At 32.3% G+C, this 19,672-nt stretch overlaps 1 protein-coding gene across 5 annotated transcripts in view; it reads left to right on the forward strand.

Annotated features, from left to right (window-relative positions):
* Positions 1–15,592, forward strand: part of LOC109852675 (protein tramtrack, alpha isoform-like) — a 45,469-nt gene extending 29,877 nt beyond the window's left edge. For 4 of the 5 annotated variants that reach the window (XM_020424050.1, XM_020424048.1, XM_020424051.1 and 1 more), the window contains exon 5: positions 2,603–5,429. In XM_020424050.1, coding sequence (XP_020279639.1) covers positions 2,603–3,309 — 707 coding nt within the window. In that variant the 3' untranslated portion in view covers positions 3,310–5,429. Of the gene's footprint in view, positions 1–2,602; positions 5,430–10,057; positions 10,333–10,974; positions 11,251–11,459 lie in introns of those variants that run through there. The other variant, XM_020424052.1, reaches the window with a different exon arrangement.
* Positions 15,593–19,672: the final 4,080 nt, after the last annotated feature.

Here is a 19,672-nt window from a genome sequence, read left to right on the forward strand (position 1 = left end):
CATAGTAGTCGTTGTGTAATTTTTTTTTCTTTTTTAGCTTATTCTTGCGTTATTATTGAGTTTGTAATATCGTGCATGTGAAGCCAGTCGATCTTGCTCTGTAGCAAGAAGTATGTTCTCTGGGCCACAAAAGGTTTAAAAAATTCGGGAGACAATGTTCGGTGTGTCCTTAATTGTATATAAATGTTTTAATATACACGTAGTCTTGTAATTTATAAAACTATTGAATTTTCATACTTAATTTAATTATATTAACGCATTGAATTAATTTTACTACAAAAAAAATTGGCGCTACACAAGTTTACTTGATAACTAAATAACATTTTATTAACCATATTAACAAAACACATGTGTATATATTATACATATATCTGACCGGTCGAAAGATCTCGATACAAATGAGATTCATAGTCTGAAAAATATCCTCAGTTCAAATCTCGGTGGTTAGATCAGCTTATTCAATGCAAAAATATTCAATTGACTGATTGCGATTAATTAATAAGATTGTTTACAGCTATCTACTTCGATTGAATTGGTAGTCACTCGTTGCGAGTGTGGTTCAAACAATTCACCTTAGAAGTCCTGTGCCTAAAAAGAACCTTGCGGAACTTGACTGACACGTACTAATATGCTATACGAACATATGTGTATTTGTTTTTACACAATATTATGTTACTATATAAAATTACACAATTAGACAAAAAGAAGGAGAGTGGTCCAGAGAATGTTAATTTTTTTCTTGTTTTTATTAACACATAAAGTGCCATAATCGAACGACAGCGCAACCTTGATTTCCTTTCGGCAAGAAACGTATAGGTTTCACGTGTGGCGATGTTCTTATTGATGTAACCTATAGGATTCGATAGTATGTGTAGCTCGATCTGTATGTACACATATTTTTATTTATACGACGAATGTCAAAGATCCCCTTCCCTCCGCTCTCGTTATGTGTGAAGCACCGTTATTCTTAGCCAAAAATTACTTTTATGTAGGTTTCGTTTCAGCGCACATGGCTCGTCGAACGTTTGTGGTTGCCGTTGAGATCACATTCTATCAGTCATATTGAATCACATAAGTACTACACTACGTGTCAAGTTTTTTCGGATTTTTTTTAATCACAAAAGTTTTTTTAAACACAAAATATCGCGGCAATCCTTTGCAAATTGTTGATTCTTACTTTCTACGTAAGACGGTTTTTCTGAAGAAATTTTGCAAGACGCGCTCTTAACAAGGTGCTTGCAAAAAATAACTACCAAAAATAGTAAATTTTATATAAAAGAAGATACATTTATGTTTTTGTAAGAAAGTGTTATTTTACAACATTTTTTAAATTCTTTTTGTGTCACTTTTGATGGATTGTGATGTCGAAAAGGCACCTGACGGAAAAACGATCCTTAGACTTTAAGTTTTCTTTCGTCGCGGTTTGCTCAAGAAAGTGACTCGGTCCCGATGTCTTCAAAGCGACTTGGGATCTTTTTATGCCGTGAAGAACTCGGGATAATTAAAGAGCTGACTGTGACGAGAGGCCAGCGATTATTTTATTATTTTTTACAAAACTGTTTTTTTTTTTTGCATGTTACGCATTGTTGTTTTATTTTCTTTTCCTCTTAAAAGGAGAGCAAAGAAATTGTGGAAATGAAGAAAACAATAAATATATGTATATACATATATATATATGTATGTATATGTACATGTGTATTATATAATTTTTTGTTGAATCTTATATTATTATATGATGTGTGTTGTCTTTTTTTGTCTATATTCCTTCTTTTTTCTCTAGATCTGTTTGCTTTTCATTTTATATTTTAAAATTTTTATAATTTGTTAGTGAAAAAAATAAGAGTTTTCTCTGAGTTTTTGTTGTATTATTATATTATTAGATATAAGTTTATATACACTTCCCCCCTTAACACACACGTGCACATATTAAAAAACTAGTGCAATTTTACATATTTACATATAATGCGAGTATCTTTTGTTGATAGTCTGTACTTATATATTTTATATTTTATGCTTTATTTATGTAGACTATATAAAGCATATTGTTATTAAGTTTATGTTTATTGCAGAATTATTTTTGTTCTAAGTTGATATTGTTTGTATGTAGTTATAATTTTAAATTTTGATCAGTTACGCGTGTACAATCACTTTTATAGTTATTATTAAAGTACTTAGTGTCACCTTGCATGCGACGATTTATCTTTATATGAAATATACCGTTTCCTTGTTTATCAGCTATATATCTTACGGTTTTTCGCATGCAGCGTACCGGAATATTATGAAGGTATCGTCTTAGTTAAAATGATATCGATTATCAAAGAAAATATCGATATATATAGTAGTAAATTTTACATATACACACATAGAAGAGCCATATTTGCGTTAAAATAATGAACGTTATTTCACGTCTGTTGTTGCATAGCATTAGACAAATGCGTCGGTCGCACATCTAACGTTCGTTAAATTAATATAACAACGGACGTAGCGGAATATACATTAGTTTGACGCATCTGTGATCTCGGCTTGAAAAAAAAATTTTATATTTATGTACGTATGAGTCAATTCAACTTGACATTACATACTGATTATCATCTTTCCACAGAGTTTTCATCGAACAAATCTGATGGTGGCAATGAAACTTGGAAGGAGAAAACCCGCGGATTGAACTCAGGTTCGTCGCCAGGTTCCGCGACATCGATGGATTCGTCGGCGAACACTTCACGAGCGAGCACGTCGTCGTCGACGTCGACTACAAACGCGACGCCAACGACAACAAGCACGAGTACGACTCCTACGACGACAAGCGCGGGTGGCGCGTCCATTCGAAGCTCATCATCGTCTCCGGCTTTTAGGACTCCTAATAGTGGCGCAAACACTACGTCATCCAATGCCGGTGCAATGTCGGCACCGAGCGGCCGTCCGGTACCGAAGCGACGTATGCGACGTCGAGCCACCTCGCAGTCGCAGGACCCAGCCGAACAATTGACGGAAATGTCCGTGCGTGGTTTAAATCTCTTCCGTTACGCGTCTATTAACGAAGGCGTTTATCAGTGCACTGAATGCGCCAAACTCGATATTCAAAAAACTTTTAAGAATAAATACAGCTTCCAGCGGCACGCATTTCTTTATCACGAAGGCCATCAGCGCAAGGTATTTCCCTGTCCGGTGTGTGGCAAAGAGTTCTCACGGCCTGACAAAATGAAGAATCATATGAAAACCGTACATGACTGTTTCATGCCAAAGGACTGCGTTATGCCTTTTAATTTGTATATGCACGGCATAGGGGGTGTATCCGATGGCATGGCTTAGCGGCGCGGGCGGGGCGGGCTGCCGATCGGTCCGGTGGCGGCTCAAAGACACACGAGACGACTCGGTGTCGCTGTAACAGCGAGAACGACTACTTTCAGACGCGGCAGACACTCCTAAACGAGTTTTGTAGCAACGGATGAATAGAACTACAATTAATAAAAGAGTTATATTGCTAAAAGTAAAAACAATCTAAAACCAAATTTTTTTCAAATTGATAAATTTTATTTTTTCGAGAAAAATAACACCTTATGTCTTTATCTGTATGTATTATCTGTTTATGAAAGTATTAAAGATACATAAAATTAGGACGGGAGATAATGTAATGCTTTTATTTATAAAACAAATAAAACTAGAAAATCAATTAAGAATCGTTGTTAAAAGTTTTTTAGATCGGCAGATTATTTGTGTTTACTTAAAATTGACATAAAAACAGTTTTTTTTTATTAAGAAAAGCAAGTTAGCATTTTTTTTTACCGATAATATTCCATTTCATAAGTTCACCTGCCTGTTGCTACAGCAATCGTTCTTTAATATACGTAATTATCTTACGCCGTGACAAAGACAATTTGATTACGGACCAATCGCGTAGCCCATCTCAACCCCGCGATGATGATTGATGAGAATTCGCGATTTGTATTCGCTCTAATATTCTCTGAAAAAAGCTTCCTCTGAGTAATAAGAAGGAAGAAATTCTTTATAGAAATAACAAATGACACGAGAGAGAGAAAAATAAAAAAAGAGAGAGAGAGAGAGAGAGAGAGAGGAGAGAGAGAGAACGAGCGAGCTTGAAAAAGAAAAGTGGAGGAAAAAGGAGCGATGACAAAGAACGAAGACGGTAAAGAAAATCTTCCTTTTTGCCTCCTATGTATATTAGTATTATATAGTACTGTGCAATAACAAGCTCGATTCTTGCTCGCTCGTCGTTCAGATGACATATGAAAAGAAATCGTGTTACACTATCGTGTGCACTAGCAGGAAGTTATTTGATGAATTATACTAGTTTTATTTTTAAATTTGATTGAAATACATTTAAATGTGTGTGCAAATAGTGCATAATAATAGTACAATTAAAAAGTATTATTATTCAAAATTTAAGAAAAGTGAACTCTTGAAATTGTGTCGATATAAAAAAATAGAACTGAAAATAGAATTGGACAAAGTCGCCTTTTACGTGCACCACGATTGTAACTCATATATTTTTGAGAAGTTGTTGAATCGAGCGTACGAGAAATAAAATCTCGATCGTCAAACAGTATCGATTCAAAGTAAAAATTAGTTTTTAGGAAAAAGAATTTATATTCGAGTTCTTTAAAGAGTTTATATTATCCCGTACATATTACTTTATGATATAAAATATTTTAAGAAAGTGGTTTTTTGTAAAAAGACTTCGGCTTTTTGACCGAGAATTGCGATTAAATAAAATTTTTTATTGACTACTGGCGAAAAGTAAAAAAAAAATTCTTCGATTTTTTTTCTGGTTTTGCAAACGATACTCCCAAGAAAATAAATATATCACATTTTTTTTATTCGCAATTTTGTTCTTTAGATTTAAATCACTTTGTGTATGTTAACTTATAGGTGTCAAATGTACAAGTATATTTTTGTTGGATGAAAACCTAACTTTCTTAAAATTATGCAAAATTAGATTAATGTGTACATAACATATTAATCTGATACACCATATTAATCTAGTAATTAACATAAAATGCGCGCGCGCGCACAACGCACACACACAACACACATCTATATTATATGTAAATATGAATTGTGTGTGTACACGTCTATATGTATGTACATGTAGACTTGTGTACACAAGATATTCCAGAATGATCGGCAAGACATATCATGGTATTTCTAGGCCAAAATGGAACATGTTTTTGTTTTGCAAACAAATAATATAGGTACTGTTTTTGATTATCAGTTTTTAGAATATAAGATTGGACTAACAAAAAACTATTCTATCGGACATCGACTTATATCTTTTTTGTAGGCTTACAAAGAAAAACATGTGCTCTAGTTTAATCTTGGAACATTGTGATATGCCGTCTTATCGATAATTGTCTGGGACAACACTGTATTGTTTATAAAATTAAAAATATATATATTTCTTGTTTTTTTAATCTTAAGGAAAAAAATTAATTTTAATTTGTTTAAATGTGAAGCATTCCTGCTTCTCTTTATATTTTTCATATAATCTGACAAAACTTTACAAAAAAGAAGAGAAGAAATAGATAAAAGTTAAATAAGTAAATTTATTGCTTCATAAAACGAGCAATTGTGAGAATATTTGAAGAAGAAAAAAAAGTAAAACAAAGATTACGTGATAATATACTTGTTACACAGTGATACTTGTTACACATATATAATAAAAGAAACACGCATTTAAAACTACTTTCGCGATCCTTTTGGTTTTATGACTTCAAAAGCGAGAAAAAAACATAGTGTAGATTCTTGCCACGTATAGTTTCATATTTTATAGTTTTTTTCGTTTATATTTTAGTTTTTCCATGAAAAGATAATGTTGCCGTGAAATGTGTGACAGCTTAGCAAATTTCTCATCACTAGTAACGGTTGAGAAAAACAGTGTCACTCTACTTCGATTATTATTTTCTAGTTCTACGTGACGTATCGGACAGATATAAGCGTTTATCGTATATTTTACAAGTTTAGGATTACAAAAATATAAAACTGAAAAATAAAACTAAAAATAAAATGTCGCAAGAATCACACATTAGATGATTTCTCACTAGTGATATCATAAAAGCAATATATAGTTTCTAAAGAATAGGAAGAAAAAAGAAAAGAAAAATAAAAAGATCACACAAAGTATATTGTATAACAGCTTTGATTGAGATTTTTTTTTCTCTTCTTTAAATATTGTCTCATCGTTTTGCCTCTTACGGGAAGTGTGTATTATAGAAATATTTGATTATTAATTATTATAATTATATTATTATTATTTTCGCTATTACAGAATATTCTCGCACTTGCTATTGATAAATCGCAGTAGTTTTATTATTTCTGTTACTATATTTACAGCTGTTATTATTATTTTTATCATTATTCAATAAGAATTACTATTAACTTTTAGCTTTGGACCAGCCTGAATATAAAAAAAAATCTATTACACTAATTATTTATTATTATATTATTATTACTGTTAAGTAAATGCACAAGCGTACGCGCGTTAGAGAGAAAATATTTTATATATTGTACATGTACAACACGAACACACCTTATATAGATATGTATGTATGTGTTGTGACAGGCTAGATCAAGCCTCTTGTTTCTTTTTTTTTTCCTTTATTCCCCTTTTACTTTTATTTGTTCAAGAAGACTCAAACAAACAGATCTGTCTTCAGTTCGAGAGTTCTTTGTTGACACCAAGAGAGAAAGGATGAGCGAGAGTGAGAGAATGCAGGATGACACCGGCTGTCACGTCTTTAAATAAGTGGAAAGAAATATGATTCTTGCGTGTAAATGTATGTCTCTGTCGATTATTCGATTATTCGATTATGTCGAGCTTTTGAGGAAGCATTGAGAACCGAAAGCAGTATTTTGGTCTTCCGCATCGGCGTTGTATATATGCGTGTGTGAGAGAAAGGCAGAAAGAAAGGAAACGTGAGAATATATAAAATGCGTGAATGTGAAGAAGAGGAGTTCTTTTTTTTTTTAATATTATGTATATGTGTATGCCTATATACATATTCCGAGAGATAAAAAGAGATATATTGCATGAGAGAGAATGTGCATGTGCTTGTGTGATTGTTTTCCTAACAGAAGTCCGGGGTAGGTTTTGCCTGAGATATCCAAGGTTTTTTCTTTAGTCTTTATTGAAACAATAATAACAATAATAATTAGCTAGAAAATGATACGATTGCTTTATATTCTTGTAAGTTTAGTAAAGAAAATCTTGAGTATTTTTTAATATAATTTTTAATTAGTATGTATAAATTATTTAGTTCATTTATTTTTTGCAGATTTCTAAGTCGCAAAAAGTCTTAAATTTGATTAATATTCTAAACTTATTTCGCTTTAAAGTTATTTAATTAAAAGGTTTTCGTTCCAAAGATCGGAGTTTTTTAGAATTTTGTTTGTTAATGTTTACTTCTTTATACACGTTTGATGCAAGACAGATTCATTTTTTTCTTCGCAATTTTCTATTTGCATAAAATTCTTGTTCTCTTTTCAGTCAATAAATCGAAGATGTTACGTTGATATAAGTTCTCCATACACTTTATATTTATTAAGATTCTTTTTTGTTCTTTCGCAATGTTATGAACCATTTTCTCTGTTATAGCAAAGTCTGAATCTAATATACAAGTAATTTTGTAGTAGTTACATAATCTAGCTTGTTTCATAGAACGAAAAACTTTTGATTTCTTTGTTGAGTCGTTATTATGATCGATAAGAAATGGTTTTTAATCATAACGCTAATGTGACACGGATATCTCAATGCAAAACTTTCCAAGAGCATGTTTAAAAACGTGTTACCTTTATTCTACATTTTCCAGGACGTGTCGTAAGTAGCGACGCACTTATTTCTATTAGATTTAGGTTTATACAATTAGAATACTATACTGCTACACGTTATTATAGCGCAATCTGCTATTTTTTTTTTTTTTTTTTTTTTTTTTTTTTGACACGATCGAATTAACATCTATTATTTGATTTTTCAATTTTATTGTTTGTAACACAGCGGGTATTAGTTAGAAATACGTGAGGTGCGTTTAGGCTTTAAAGGAAAAGTACATGTTTAACAAAGCGAAATGTGAGACATAGCGAAATGCGATTTATATATTATATTATATTATTATTCAATTCACAATGCAGATATTTTATTTAAGCGTTAATCGGTACATATGTTATATGTATTATATATATGTGTATAGAGAGAGAGAGGGGGGGGATTTATAATAATTATACGGCCTCTTCCGCTTTTTCCACACTTTCAAAAGGAAAAAAGTTCAATTTGTTTATTACTATTGTTTATCTTTTTTGACCTGTTTATAAATTTTATTCCGCAGATAAAAAATTTATGTTCGCGATTGATTATATCTTATCAATCGCACAAGCAACTAATCACCATCCAGAAAGTGCGAAGAGTGGAATACGCATGTTTTTTTTTTAGTATTAACGTTAAGACCAAGTTGATACAGAAAATGCAATTGCATCTGTTATTTATACTCGCGTCTCTCGCAACGTCTTCCAAAAGCGAGAAAGGGGAGAATGTGTATTATAATTTTTTCGGCAAACGGGCATTGGCAGAATTTTCCCCGACAAACTGTGCGTGCAATTATGCAAAATATATTTACACGTCAAATAGATGCATGTTACGACACAACGTTCTGTGATCGTTCAATCGCAGTTTCGAAATTCGTAAGAAATATGAAATTATACTTTGGAAATTGTAGGTATTTCATTATTTCAATTGGTTTGCATATCTGTTTTTTTTTACAAACGCGCGTAAAAGTGTTTTCTACCAGGATGACAATTTGTCGGAAAATTCACAGATGTACCGCTGAAGCGATTTATTCTCAACATAGAAATTGTGTCTGCAATATAGAAAGAAAGAATCGCTCACATCTTCGCGAGCAGTGTTTACACAAAATGTACACGTGTTGCAAAGAAGAAAAAAATTTATTAATTATACATATATATATAAATATATATATGGAAATATATTATGTGCGCTCATGCGCATTGTATCGCATCTGGAGAGCACCGCTACATAGCGCGTTCATACATTTGTACATGTATATCGCGTATACATATAATATGCATTGGAAAACAATAATAAAGGTGAAACAAGTTGCACGTTTGCACGTTATCGTCACATGCAGCGAACATATTTTGTCTCCTACGATTATGTACATTTCGAATGTATCTATACGTATAATTTGTTTTTTTTTTTTTTTTTTTTGGTGCCTGGTGACAAGAAAAGAACGATAACAATCTAATAATATTATTTTTATTTGTTTTTATCTAATTTGTAGTTTCCTTGTAACTTTTTGTGATATATATTGCAATAGTTTAGAGAAATCTGTTTCTTCTCTATCTGTCCTTTACTATTGAATACAATACCAATTAGATCCTTTCTTATTCACAGAGTGTTTCGTTCACGAAACATTTTTTTTTCATGTTCCACCTCCGTATATATATATTTGAGATGAATACATATATAAGAGTTTATGAGAGAGTTTAGGATGTAAACTTGACAGTTTGTTAATAAATCAAGCTTATAAATATACTTTTATATACCAAATTTTATTTTTTTAGTAAGAGAAGAAAATAAAAACTATATATACTTCAATCGACTTTGTTGCACTAAATAAAAAAGCTGATCTTTATTATTATAAATGATCTTCTGACAAGGAATGATATAGCGCAAAGTAAGAAATATGTACACTTAATTTTTGCACAAACATGCAAATATATTAAGAAAAGAAAAGAGACAAACAATCGGTTTTATATAATTATGCATTTAAAAAAAAAATAGAACGCTACTCGAATAATTAACTTTTAATAAAAATCTACTTTACTTTCAAGTATCCCGCAGTAACTTGTGGATACGCAAAAACATATCGAATCGTTCTTATTTTTAAGTAATATAAATTGTTATTCAATCTCGTTGATACAAGCGATTTATATAAAATAATCTTTTGGCGCAGACCGTTTACGCAGACCACACGTAACGGTATTTAACATAGTCGTCTTCCTTTTTTCTCGTTACATGTGCAATCGACAGATCAGCTGTTGCCACAATTGCCAAGTGACACCACCTTCGAAATCTGTAGCTCGTCGTCGCCGTCGTCGCCCGTCACACCGGTCTCGCTGGCATCGTCATCGATAACGCGCGGCGGTGACGACGAGAGCACCGCTGGCGTCGGCGCTTTTATTAAGGCCGAGAAGGTAGTCAGCGGCGTCCACTTCTTAACAGATCGCACGGAAGAAGATCAACCCGATCTCTTGTTGCCGAAATCGGAATCTGCTGAAAACGAGCCTGAGATCAGTCGGAAACAGGTTGGTTGTATCTTCTAGTGCGACTTTGACTCTCTCTTCAGACATCAATATACGGATCTTGAAGAGGGTTCCAGATAGTTTGCAGAAATTCTCTTTCACTCTCTCAATTAATTCTTTTAGATTATTAACGAGTAATAATTGAGAGAGATAATTTGGTAAACTTTTATATTTTAATGGAACCTTTTTTGTGCGTGTGTGTGGGCGCGCGCGCGTGTATATGTGAGACGTTAAGTTGGATATACATCTATGAACAAGCACCGAACGAACAGCGAGCGCGAACTCGTTCGGACATTCCGCGTTTGTATTCTGAAGTCATTCGTTACAGTAGTAAACAGCAGAAAACAGACACGTTCATCCATATGCGCATCCATATCGTTAACGAATTTTTTCTGATGTACCGCCTTATGAGAGAACCGATCCGAATCGAATGTTCTGTTGTTTTGTTTTTTGGCGTATATCTACATCTGACGAATGTTAACGAACATTCGCATTTGCTATACATTTCGGCGTTCGTTCGCTACGTGTATACCCAGCTTTACAACGTGAGAAAATGATGATGAATCGATAGCAAAGCGAGAGAACAGATAAAAAGAGCGAGGAGAGATAAAGAAAAAAAAACACCAATAAACGTTGTTTTCCAAGCTGCTGGAATACCTCATTCAAAACGACGGTTCCGTAGTCTGCAAGTGGTGCGGTGAGGTGCTACCGTCGCGAACCCGTTGGTACAGGCACAAGTACAAGCTGCACGTGTCAACCCAGGTGACCCAGCCAGCGCCGCTCTTCAAGTGCCACAGCTGCAACGCGTATTTCAAGTCTCGCAAAGGCTACATCGGTCACCTGAGCTCACGTCATTCCGACAACGAGAACGACGAGAATCGCGAAGAGCCTACTAATAAGAAGTTCCGCAAGATTTCTGATGTGAGTATGAAAGAAAGTACTGTCGATATTGTCTGTTTTGAACGTTTTGCTGCTGTAATGTATACTTTTTTCAGATACATCAATATATATACATTTTTTTTTTCAAAATATTGATTTGCTTTTTGAAAATTGTAAATAATAAATTGTTACACATTTTTGTAGATGTCTACTTCGATATTTCTGTCACAAGAAACAATGTGTTACTTTAGATCGGCAAGAGTTCAGATTGGGAACAGCAACGGGAAAAAGAAGAGAAACTGGTGGCAGATATAATCGACCGTGTGAAGCGGGAGTGCGAGGCTCAGGGTGAAACGGTGACAAGGCGCGGTTATTCCAGGAGGTCCACGATCATGAACAGCTAAGGCCGAGCCGGCCGCGTCATTGACTTCGAAGGGCAATCATATCATTGTCGGGCGAAGCCTTTCTTGTGATGAAGACAAGGGTCTAATCGGGATCGACTCTTTTTGGCCCTGTTACTCTAAAATGCCCTCCTCCTTTTTCTTATAAATACTAAAAAAAAATATCGATTTTTATTTTCGACATGTAGAAAAACGGCATAGTGGTTCCTTTGAATACGACTGAAAATTATCTGCGAAAGAAAAGGGCCGAGAATTTTACTAAACATCTTCGGAATTTGCAAAGAAGATGAAGACGTTCCTCATAATCGAACGAGCTATCGTTTGACTAATGTAAAAAAAAACAAAAAAAAAAAAATAAGGGACACAGCTGCGTATATTTTTTCCTATGGCTAGCTGTGGGTAATAAATGTTGACGACGATTCCCTTGATTCTTGCGAATAGGCTTGTAAATAAAGAAAAACAATTTTCCTTCACATCAGTATCAGCGAGCCGCAAAGAACTCTCGATTTGTACAGGAAACAAAAACCGATAAAAAGTATAAAATTTTTATCATAATTTGATTATTTATCTCAATATTCATTTCTTAAATATAGATTTTTATGTGTAACATACTTTATATAATTAACTTCATACATAGCTCTTTAATTTTATATCAACAAAAAAGTAGTAGATATACATTAAAGGACTAGAGATTGAAATCAAAACTAATAACTGAGAAAAATCTTCGCGCGATCAAAGATAGAGATAGAATTCAAAGAGCAATTAAAAGTATATATTTAGAGCTTAAAGCAAAAGTAATAAACGGTATCAAATTAACAAATCCTACAAATAGCAGTAGATATTTTATATAGATCTCCGTAAAGTTGTAATTCCTGGATTCTGTAAATTGTTTTTTAACTTTACTTTTTTTGTAAATTTTCTCTTCTCTATAATCTTATCTAATTTATTATTTATTGTTGTTTGTGAATCAAAATCGCATAATCGAGAATTTATTGCGCGCGTGCTATACATGTTTAATATAAGACAAAAAACATTTTTCTTCATGAAGTTTAAAAGTGTGAGAGAAGAAAGGGAAAAAAGAGAAAAAAAATCCAGTGCCAAATGTACATCTTCCCAGGCGCACGACGATTGTTTGCTCAACAAGTGCGACCGTAATGTATCGATCTTTCATTTTTGGCTAATTTTTTGGTGGCATGCTGGATTCTACTGATTCTACGTGTCTCCATATGAGATGTAAAAAAAAAAAAAAAACCAAAAACAGCCCATGTGAAAGTGGTCACACAATATTTTCACAAATAATAGAGAATTATTAATTTTTTTAGAAATAAATTACCTAAAGTTAAGACAACACATAATATACACAAAATTACGTGTACAGTATAACAAAAAGAAATCGATAAAAGTTCGTTTAAGGTTGGTAGTTGAAATCTCTGTGATCTCTCGATTTTAAAATATTTTAATTCCTTTCTATATTTTTCTGTTTTCTGTACGATATTAAACTACAAATTTTACGAAGATCGTGTTTCAATATGTACATTGCGATGCATTGATGCCTTTCAAAGAAGAAAAGTATTTCTCAAGCGTTTTGTCGCGTTGTAGAAAGAAGAAAATTTCTGTTTCTCTTTCCAGAAAAAAAGACATCAATACACCGTAGTATATAATATAAATGTTTCTTCTCATACAAAATACAGTAACTTCTAGTTTTGTCTAGCGCGTGACAGAAAAACACATACAGGAGACAGAAAATTAAAGAAATCTTATCTCAAGATATATACGGGTACCAATGTCGAATTATATAATTATTATATAATTATATAATTATTATATTATTGTATAATTATTATATTGTTATATAATTATTACATAATGTGCGTTCTTTATCAAATATATCGATTACGTGCAGTATTTTTGTCAAGACACGCAGAAAAAATGCGAACACGCATGCTACCGCACTCGGATAATTTAGATCGACACGTTTATTAGTGTCGCTAGCGGAACAATAGATAGAAGATAGATAGATAGGTAGATAGATACAGATAGATAGACGAATATATCTATTTCGCGTACGCGAAAACATATCTCCAAGGAAAAAATTTTCCAAGAAAAAAATTGATTAATAAACAGTTACATAAAACACATTTTGGTAGTAATTTTTGCAATCGTTTTTTTTGCCCGACATGATGACCAAAAAACTGTTAAAAGTTAACTTTAAGTATTTGTATTACTTTAGCTGTATCAAAAATTAAATCGTTTCTTCGTATTGACTAGTGTTTTATGTGTACATATTTATAGTTTAGTATATTAGAAAAATTATCATTGTTGAAATATTCACACGTAAAGTTTTTAAATCTCTTAGATCAGTTTTGTAGATTATTTTCTAATCCGCGCATTTTTTGATTTATAATTATTAATAACACTTGGACTTTTTTCCTCGGATGTGTGGGACTGTTTATGATCGGGCGCATCTGATGTACGAATAAATATATGTAATATAATGCGCATTAAGTTCGGGCGGAGTGTGCGGCGAGCGCGCATTATACTCGTGTATTAATCTCGCTGAAATATTCCAAGAAAGTCTGTCCAGTTTTTTCGAATGTCTCGAAAGTATTTTAATCTCTATTATCTTGTCCTTTTGCGCGGCTACGCAATGATGCAAACAACGCCAGAGGAGTCGCGTTATATCGCGCGATAAGTACGTATACAAGGTGTTCCTCGTAAAAAAAAAAATCAATTATTGCAACAGTCCGCAAGAAATGTTACACATTTACAAGATACAAACAACACTAGTTTAAGTTTGGTGCTAATTTTACACACGGCAAAAGGTGAACACATGAATTGAAGTACATACACGTTTATATTCTAATATTTCTCCACACACTCGTACACACACAAAAATACAGAAAAAAAAACGCGCTTCCTTTACACACGTGGAGACGCATCCGATCATTGCGTCGAATATTAATTGCGTAATCGACGAAGTCGATCATCTCCGACTTTGTAAATTAAATAATCATTACGCGCAATGATGTACAAGAGTGGTAGATGCGTGTGAGAGAAATCTCTACGTTCGTGCGCGTTACATGGTTTATCAATCTAAACAGTGCGTGACGTGTCATGTTATACGCTTAAGTATTTAAAGTCTCAATTATTTTCCGAGCAAGCAGCATATAAACGTGTTTGTTCTTTTAACAATTTATCTTCTGTGCAAACGAACTGTTTCTTAACTCTTTCAAAAAAGATACGTTGATATTATCGAAACACTTTCTTCACGAAACAATTTCTCAACAATCAAGCAATGGCATTTGGTAGCGTGTACGAACGGAGAATGCGCATTAAGTTGGAGTTAACTCTCTAAAGATCAGCTCCGGTTCTTTGAGACAAACGCCGTCTCCTATTTGTCTCCCTCTTAATTAATTTAATAAACGCATTTATGAAAGAAAGAAATATAGTGAAACTTTTAATTAAGAGAATTAATTGATTTAGAGAAGTTTCTTGAATAAATATCTCCTTGCAAAATCACATCATAATGTGAGCGGTGTCTTCCGTTGAAAAAGGTCTCTCTTTACCTTGCCACATCTCAATTATTATTAGTAGAATTGAGAGAAAAGAAGAGATAGAATTTAATAAGCGTTATTGAATTGCTACAATTTGCTAAAGAGTTATTACATCCCTATATAGTAATAAAGGTATAAAAATTTTAGATATATTATGAAAGAACATTGTACGTGTATGTGCACACACACATAAACACGTAAACAGTCTATTACCTTTTTCTAGAATTTTTAACAGGATCTTTATCCTCAAGAAAAAATGTTTTTAATCTCTCGTACATTCCAAAAATAAAAGATGCATTATTAATGAAAATAAATAAAAATAATAGCGCAAAGGAGTATAAACAAGCGTATATATAGGAACACAAAGAAATTATTTTATAATTGTTTTAGTGTGTGTGTGTATGTATGTATATATGTATGTATGTATACATATATATGTACATATATGTAGTTTTTGAAATAAGAAATACAGGCACATACACAAAAAAATAGAAACTTTGTGGTAACTATTTTTTGAAATTCCTCACTTGACACTGTGCCAATAATAATAGTTGCAGTCGATTAGAATTGATTATCACTAATAATTATACTATTACCAAGTATAAAACTTAGGGGAAAACCTTTTATATGCGTTAAGAATAGTACACTTTCCCATAAGCCACAAATCAATTTGCGACTCTTATCGATGAAACCGTTTCCAATAATATTTCGGATTTTCCATAGATGATATTCGTCTTCCATGATATCACATTAGCGTGTAAACCTATATATGTAAAGATATTAAATCTTGCAATATTGTTATAGTTTTTTTTTTAAGAATTTAGTTTGATAAATTTTTATTTCAAAGAGATATAAATTGAAAAAAAAAAATAAAACTATATATATATATATATAAATAACTATACAGGGTATAAAAAGTACCGATACCGCGAAAAATCTCGAGAACTAGGTATTTTACAAAAGTGTTTCAGATAAAAGTTGTAGGGTTTAAAAGAGAATCTATTTACTGATATCAGTGTGCCCCTTTGATGACACCGCCAAGGTCAGGTCAAGATCACATCGATTTTGTTAAATAGAACTCCTTATTTTTTATTGCAGATTCTTATAGCTTACTTCAAGAGCTTTCAAAAACGCTATAATACAGTTTATTTTCATTAAGTACTTTTTGAGTTATAAAGGTTGAATATTAAGAGTACCGCCGGTACTTTTTCTACGAAGATGATTTTGATCAAAACGAATTTGGTGAGCTCATAATGCAGAGAATTGACAAAGAACCTAACTTCCTATTTAACATAGTTTTTTTGGATAAAGCAACATTCGAAATGAATGATAACGTCAATAGATAATGCTAATACCGGCGATAATCTGATATTCAACTCATAAGTCAAAAAATACTTAATGAAAATAAACTTTATTCTAGTGTTGCGGAAAGCTATAAGAATTTGCAATAAAAAATAGGATATCTATTTAAAAAATGCGAGGTGATCTTGTCCTGACCTTGGCAATGTCATTCAAACTGATAAGATCAGTAGATAGATTTTTTTAAACCCTACAACTTTTATCTGAAACACTTTTTCGTAAAATGCCTAGTTTTCGAGATTTTTTGCGGTACCGGTACTTTTTATACATCCTGTATAAACTATATATATAAATCTTTAAACATTATAGATTTCAAGTTTAAAAATATAATTGAATATAATTAAATATTATAATTTAATATTGTACAGGTGAGGAAAAAGTATGGAAACCTCGAAAAATCTCAAAAAATAGAAGTTTTACAGAAAAGTGTTTCGGGTAAAAGTTGTGAGGTTTAAAAAGATCTTTGATCTTATCAATTTAATATTGTCGCCAAGATCAGGATAAAGTCAACTTGAATTTTTTTTTAATGTGATCCTCTATTTTTTATTGTACATATATTCTTATAGCCCTTGTTGATACGTTTGCAGAACTATATAATAAAACTTTTCTTGGTTAAGAATTGCCTGAGATTTTTTTAAACTTGTCATAATAGTTTTTAATATCTCATAAAGAATAAAAGGAGAATCCGGCCATCTAAAACAAGATTTATCTTAACCATAAAATTATTATAGAGGTTTTATTATAGAGTTTTGAAAAAACGTTTCAATGAAGACTATAATAAGATGCAATAAACAATAGAAGGTCACAATTGAAAAATTTAACTTTGTGTCTTGATGTTAGTGATGCCATCCAAGATCAAATTGATAAGATCAGTATAAATAGAAGTTTCTAAACTCTACAACTCTCTCTTTATCCAAACTATTTATTTGTAAAAACTATATTTTTGAAATTGTTTCGGATTTTCATACGTATATCTCATCGTGTACATACACATATGTATATTTTTTTTTTTATTGACACTTAGAATATTTACAATCTGTCGATAGATAGACAATAAGTAAATTTTTTAACTTCTAGTAATAACGTGTTGGTATTTTCCCATTGGAAAATATTTTACAATACGCAAGCTTTGATTAATATTTAATTAACAAAAGTTTGATTGTATCTGCTGGGTATATATATAGTTCTTAAAATAATTTTCTTATAATGTGTTTTTTCTTGCAAAACTGAGATTTAATAACTTGGCGAGCACAATTAATTAGGTAGGGAGATGTGCAAAGAGGTGACGGCGCAATTCAATCTTCCATAATGACTCTTATTTACATATAAATGTTAAATAATATTAACTCTTTATAAGGATGTAAGAAGGCTGAACACTCCTGCAAGCTGAGTGCGATTTGTTGCGAGCTGGGAGTATATTCGCGCGAAAAGATAAATTATTTATTTGTTTACAGATAAAACAAGGTGCGTAAATCGCGGTTTTAGCGGCTCGCGGCGAAGCTGCATAAGATGCACGTATACGTACTGCAAGCGTAAATATTAAAAACAAAACCGTACAGAAGCTCGTCACATTAAGGACCAGTTATGTCAACCACGGTTAACATAATAATCGGTCAAACATTAACCGCGGGTGATAAATTCGATTAATCGATCAATGCGATGGATTACTTCCGTTGAGTAATCGACCGATTATACGTTATCTGAAATTGGCAAGATTGATCTTAAAAAGTCAAAAAGTGAGTAAAGACTGATATGAGCAAACATATACGCAAAGAGTCCGAATATAAATAAATGAAATTAATATCAGCCCTTATTCGGTTTTTGAGAGCAACAGTACCATATTTCACACAATTACGCGCGCCAATTATGGCAAAAACTTAACGGGACGTATTCTGCATTGTGTATGCGTCGAAAAGAAAATAAAATCAAAATTGATCGATTGCGCTATTGTCTTTTTATTAATTTACCTTTGCTTTAAGTACTTCAATTACTCTCTTCGTCGTCATCGGAATAGATTTATTCCAAGAGAAGAAAGTTGCATGTAACTACGTTTTTTTAATAGACTAGAAAATATAGTCTATAGTAATAAAGTAATAATTTTCTTTTCTTGGATGGTTGACGATCTCTTGTGACTTATTAAACGACAGTGAGTGTTTTTACGATTCTTGTTATCTTAATTTATTTAATTGACCCGCAATAACTCATTTATTTATTTATTTTTTTCTTGCTTTTGAATATAATATTTGTTGACTACAATATTTGTTTGACTATTTTTTTGCTTCTTCGACTTTTTTGACTCTTTTTTTACGTTTTGGCCACTAGTATAATTTATTGTTACTCCATCCGTATTACTTAAATTTAAAGTTAATTACATTACCCTATAGAGAGACTTTCCGTGACAACGTTCTTAAACGCTCATTATTTTCGCGTTTTTTGGTGTTGACTTTTTTTTGTCGGTTGGCGCATGTTTGCAATTTGAATTTATATTTATATATTAAGGAGCGAGATCTCTTTTACAATTTGTAATCTTATTTACATTTGATCCGATATTTATTATATCTGTCTTTTTCTGTAATCAGTTTCATGGATATTTATTGTTTTTATAGATTGGTTGAAAATGATCTAAAATAAAGATAGATTAATTAAAGATAGACGTTCCAAAAAATATATATAAACACTTTATATTATTCTTACCACTACCACCCGTGAATCACGGCGCTCTGCAAGTCTACTTTATCTTGATTTCTAAGGAGGCTTGTCATTATTTCTAATTAATAATTTTCTATTATTACAAAAGACGATTTTTGGCGATCATATGGTACATATACCAAAGTGTACCAAACTATAATTTGAAGTCACGTTTCTTGTCAACGTCGAGTGTTGACAAGACGACGTAACAATGGCCACGTTCAGCAGACCGAGCAGATCAGCGATCGCTTAGTGATTCTTTAATGTGATTGAATCTTGCCTTTAGATCATCGCTGGATCTAAGTGTAGAAACCAATCATATTGAAGAATCACTAAGCGCTAACTGATCTGCTCAGTCTGCTGAACATGGCCACAGAAAATCCAGTAACGTATCTATAAATATATGAGCAGATTTGGCAACGTGTTCTGCTGAACGCAGCATCTGATTTCGTCGAGCATGCG

This window comes from Pseudomyrmex gracilis, unplaced genomic scaffold, assembly GCF_002006095.1.
Source record: "Pseudomyrmex gracilis isolate BER0280 unplaced genomic scaffold, ASM200609v1 scaffold_33, whole genome shotgun sequence".
Classification (NCBI taxonomy): domain Eukaryota; kingdom Metazoa; phylum Arthropoda; class Insecta; order Hymenoptera; family Formicidae; genus Pseudomyrmex; species Pseudomyrmex gracilis.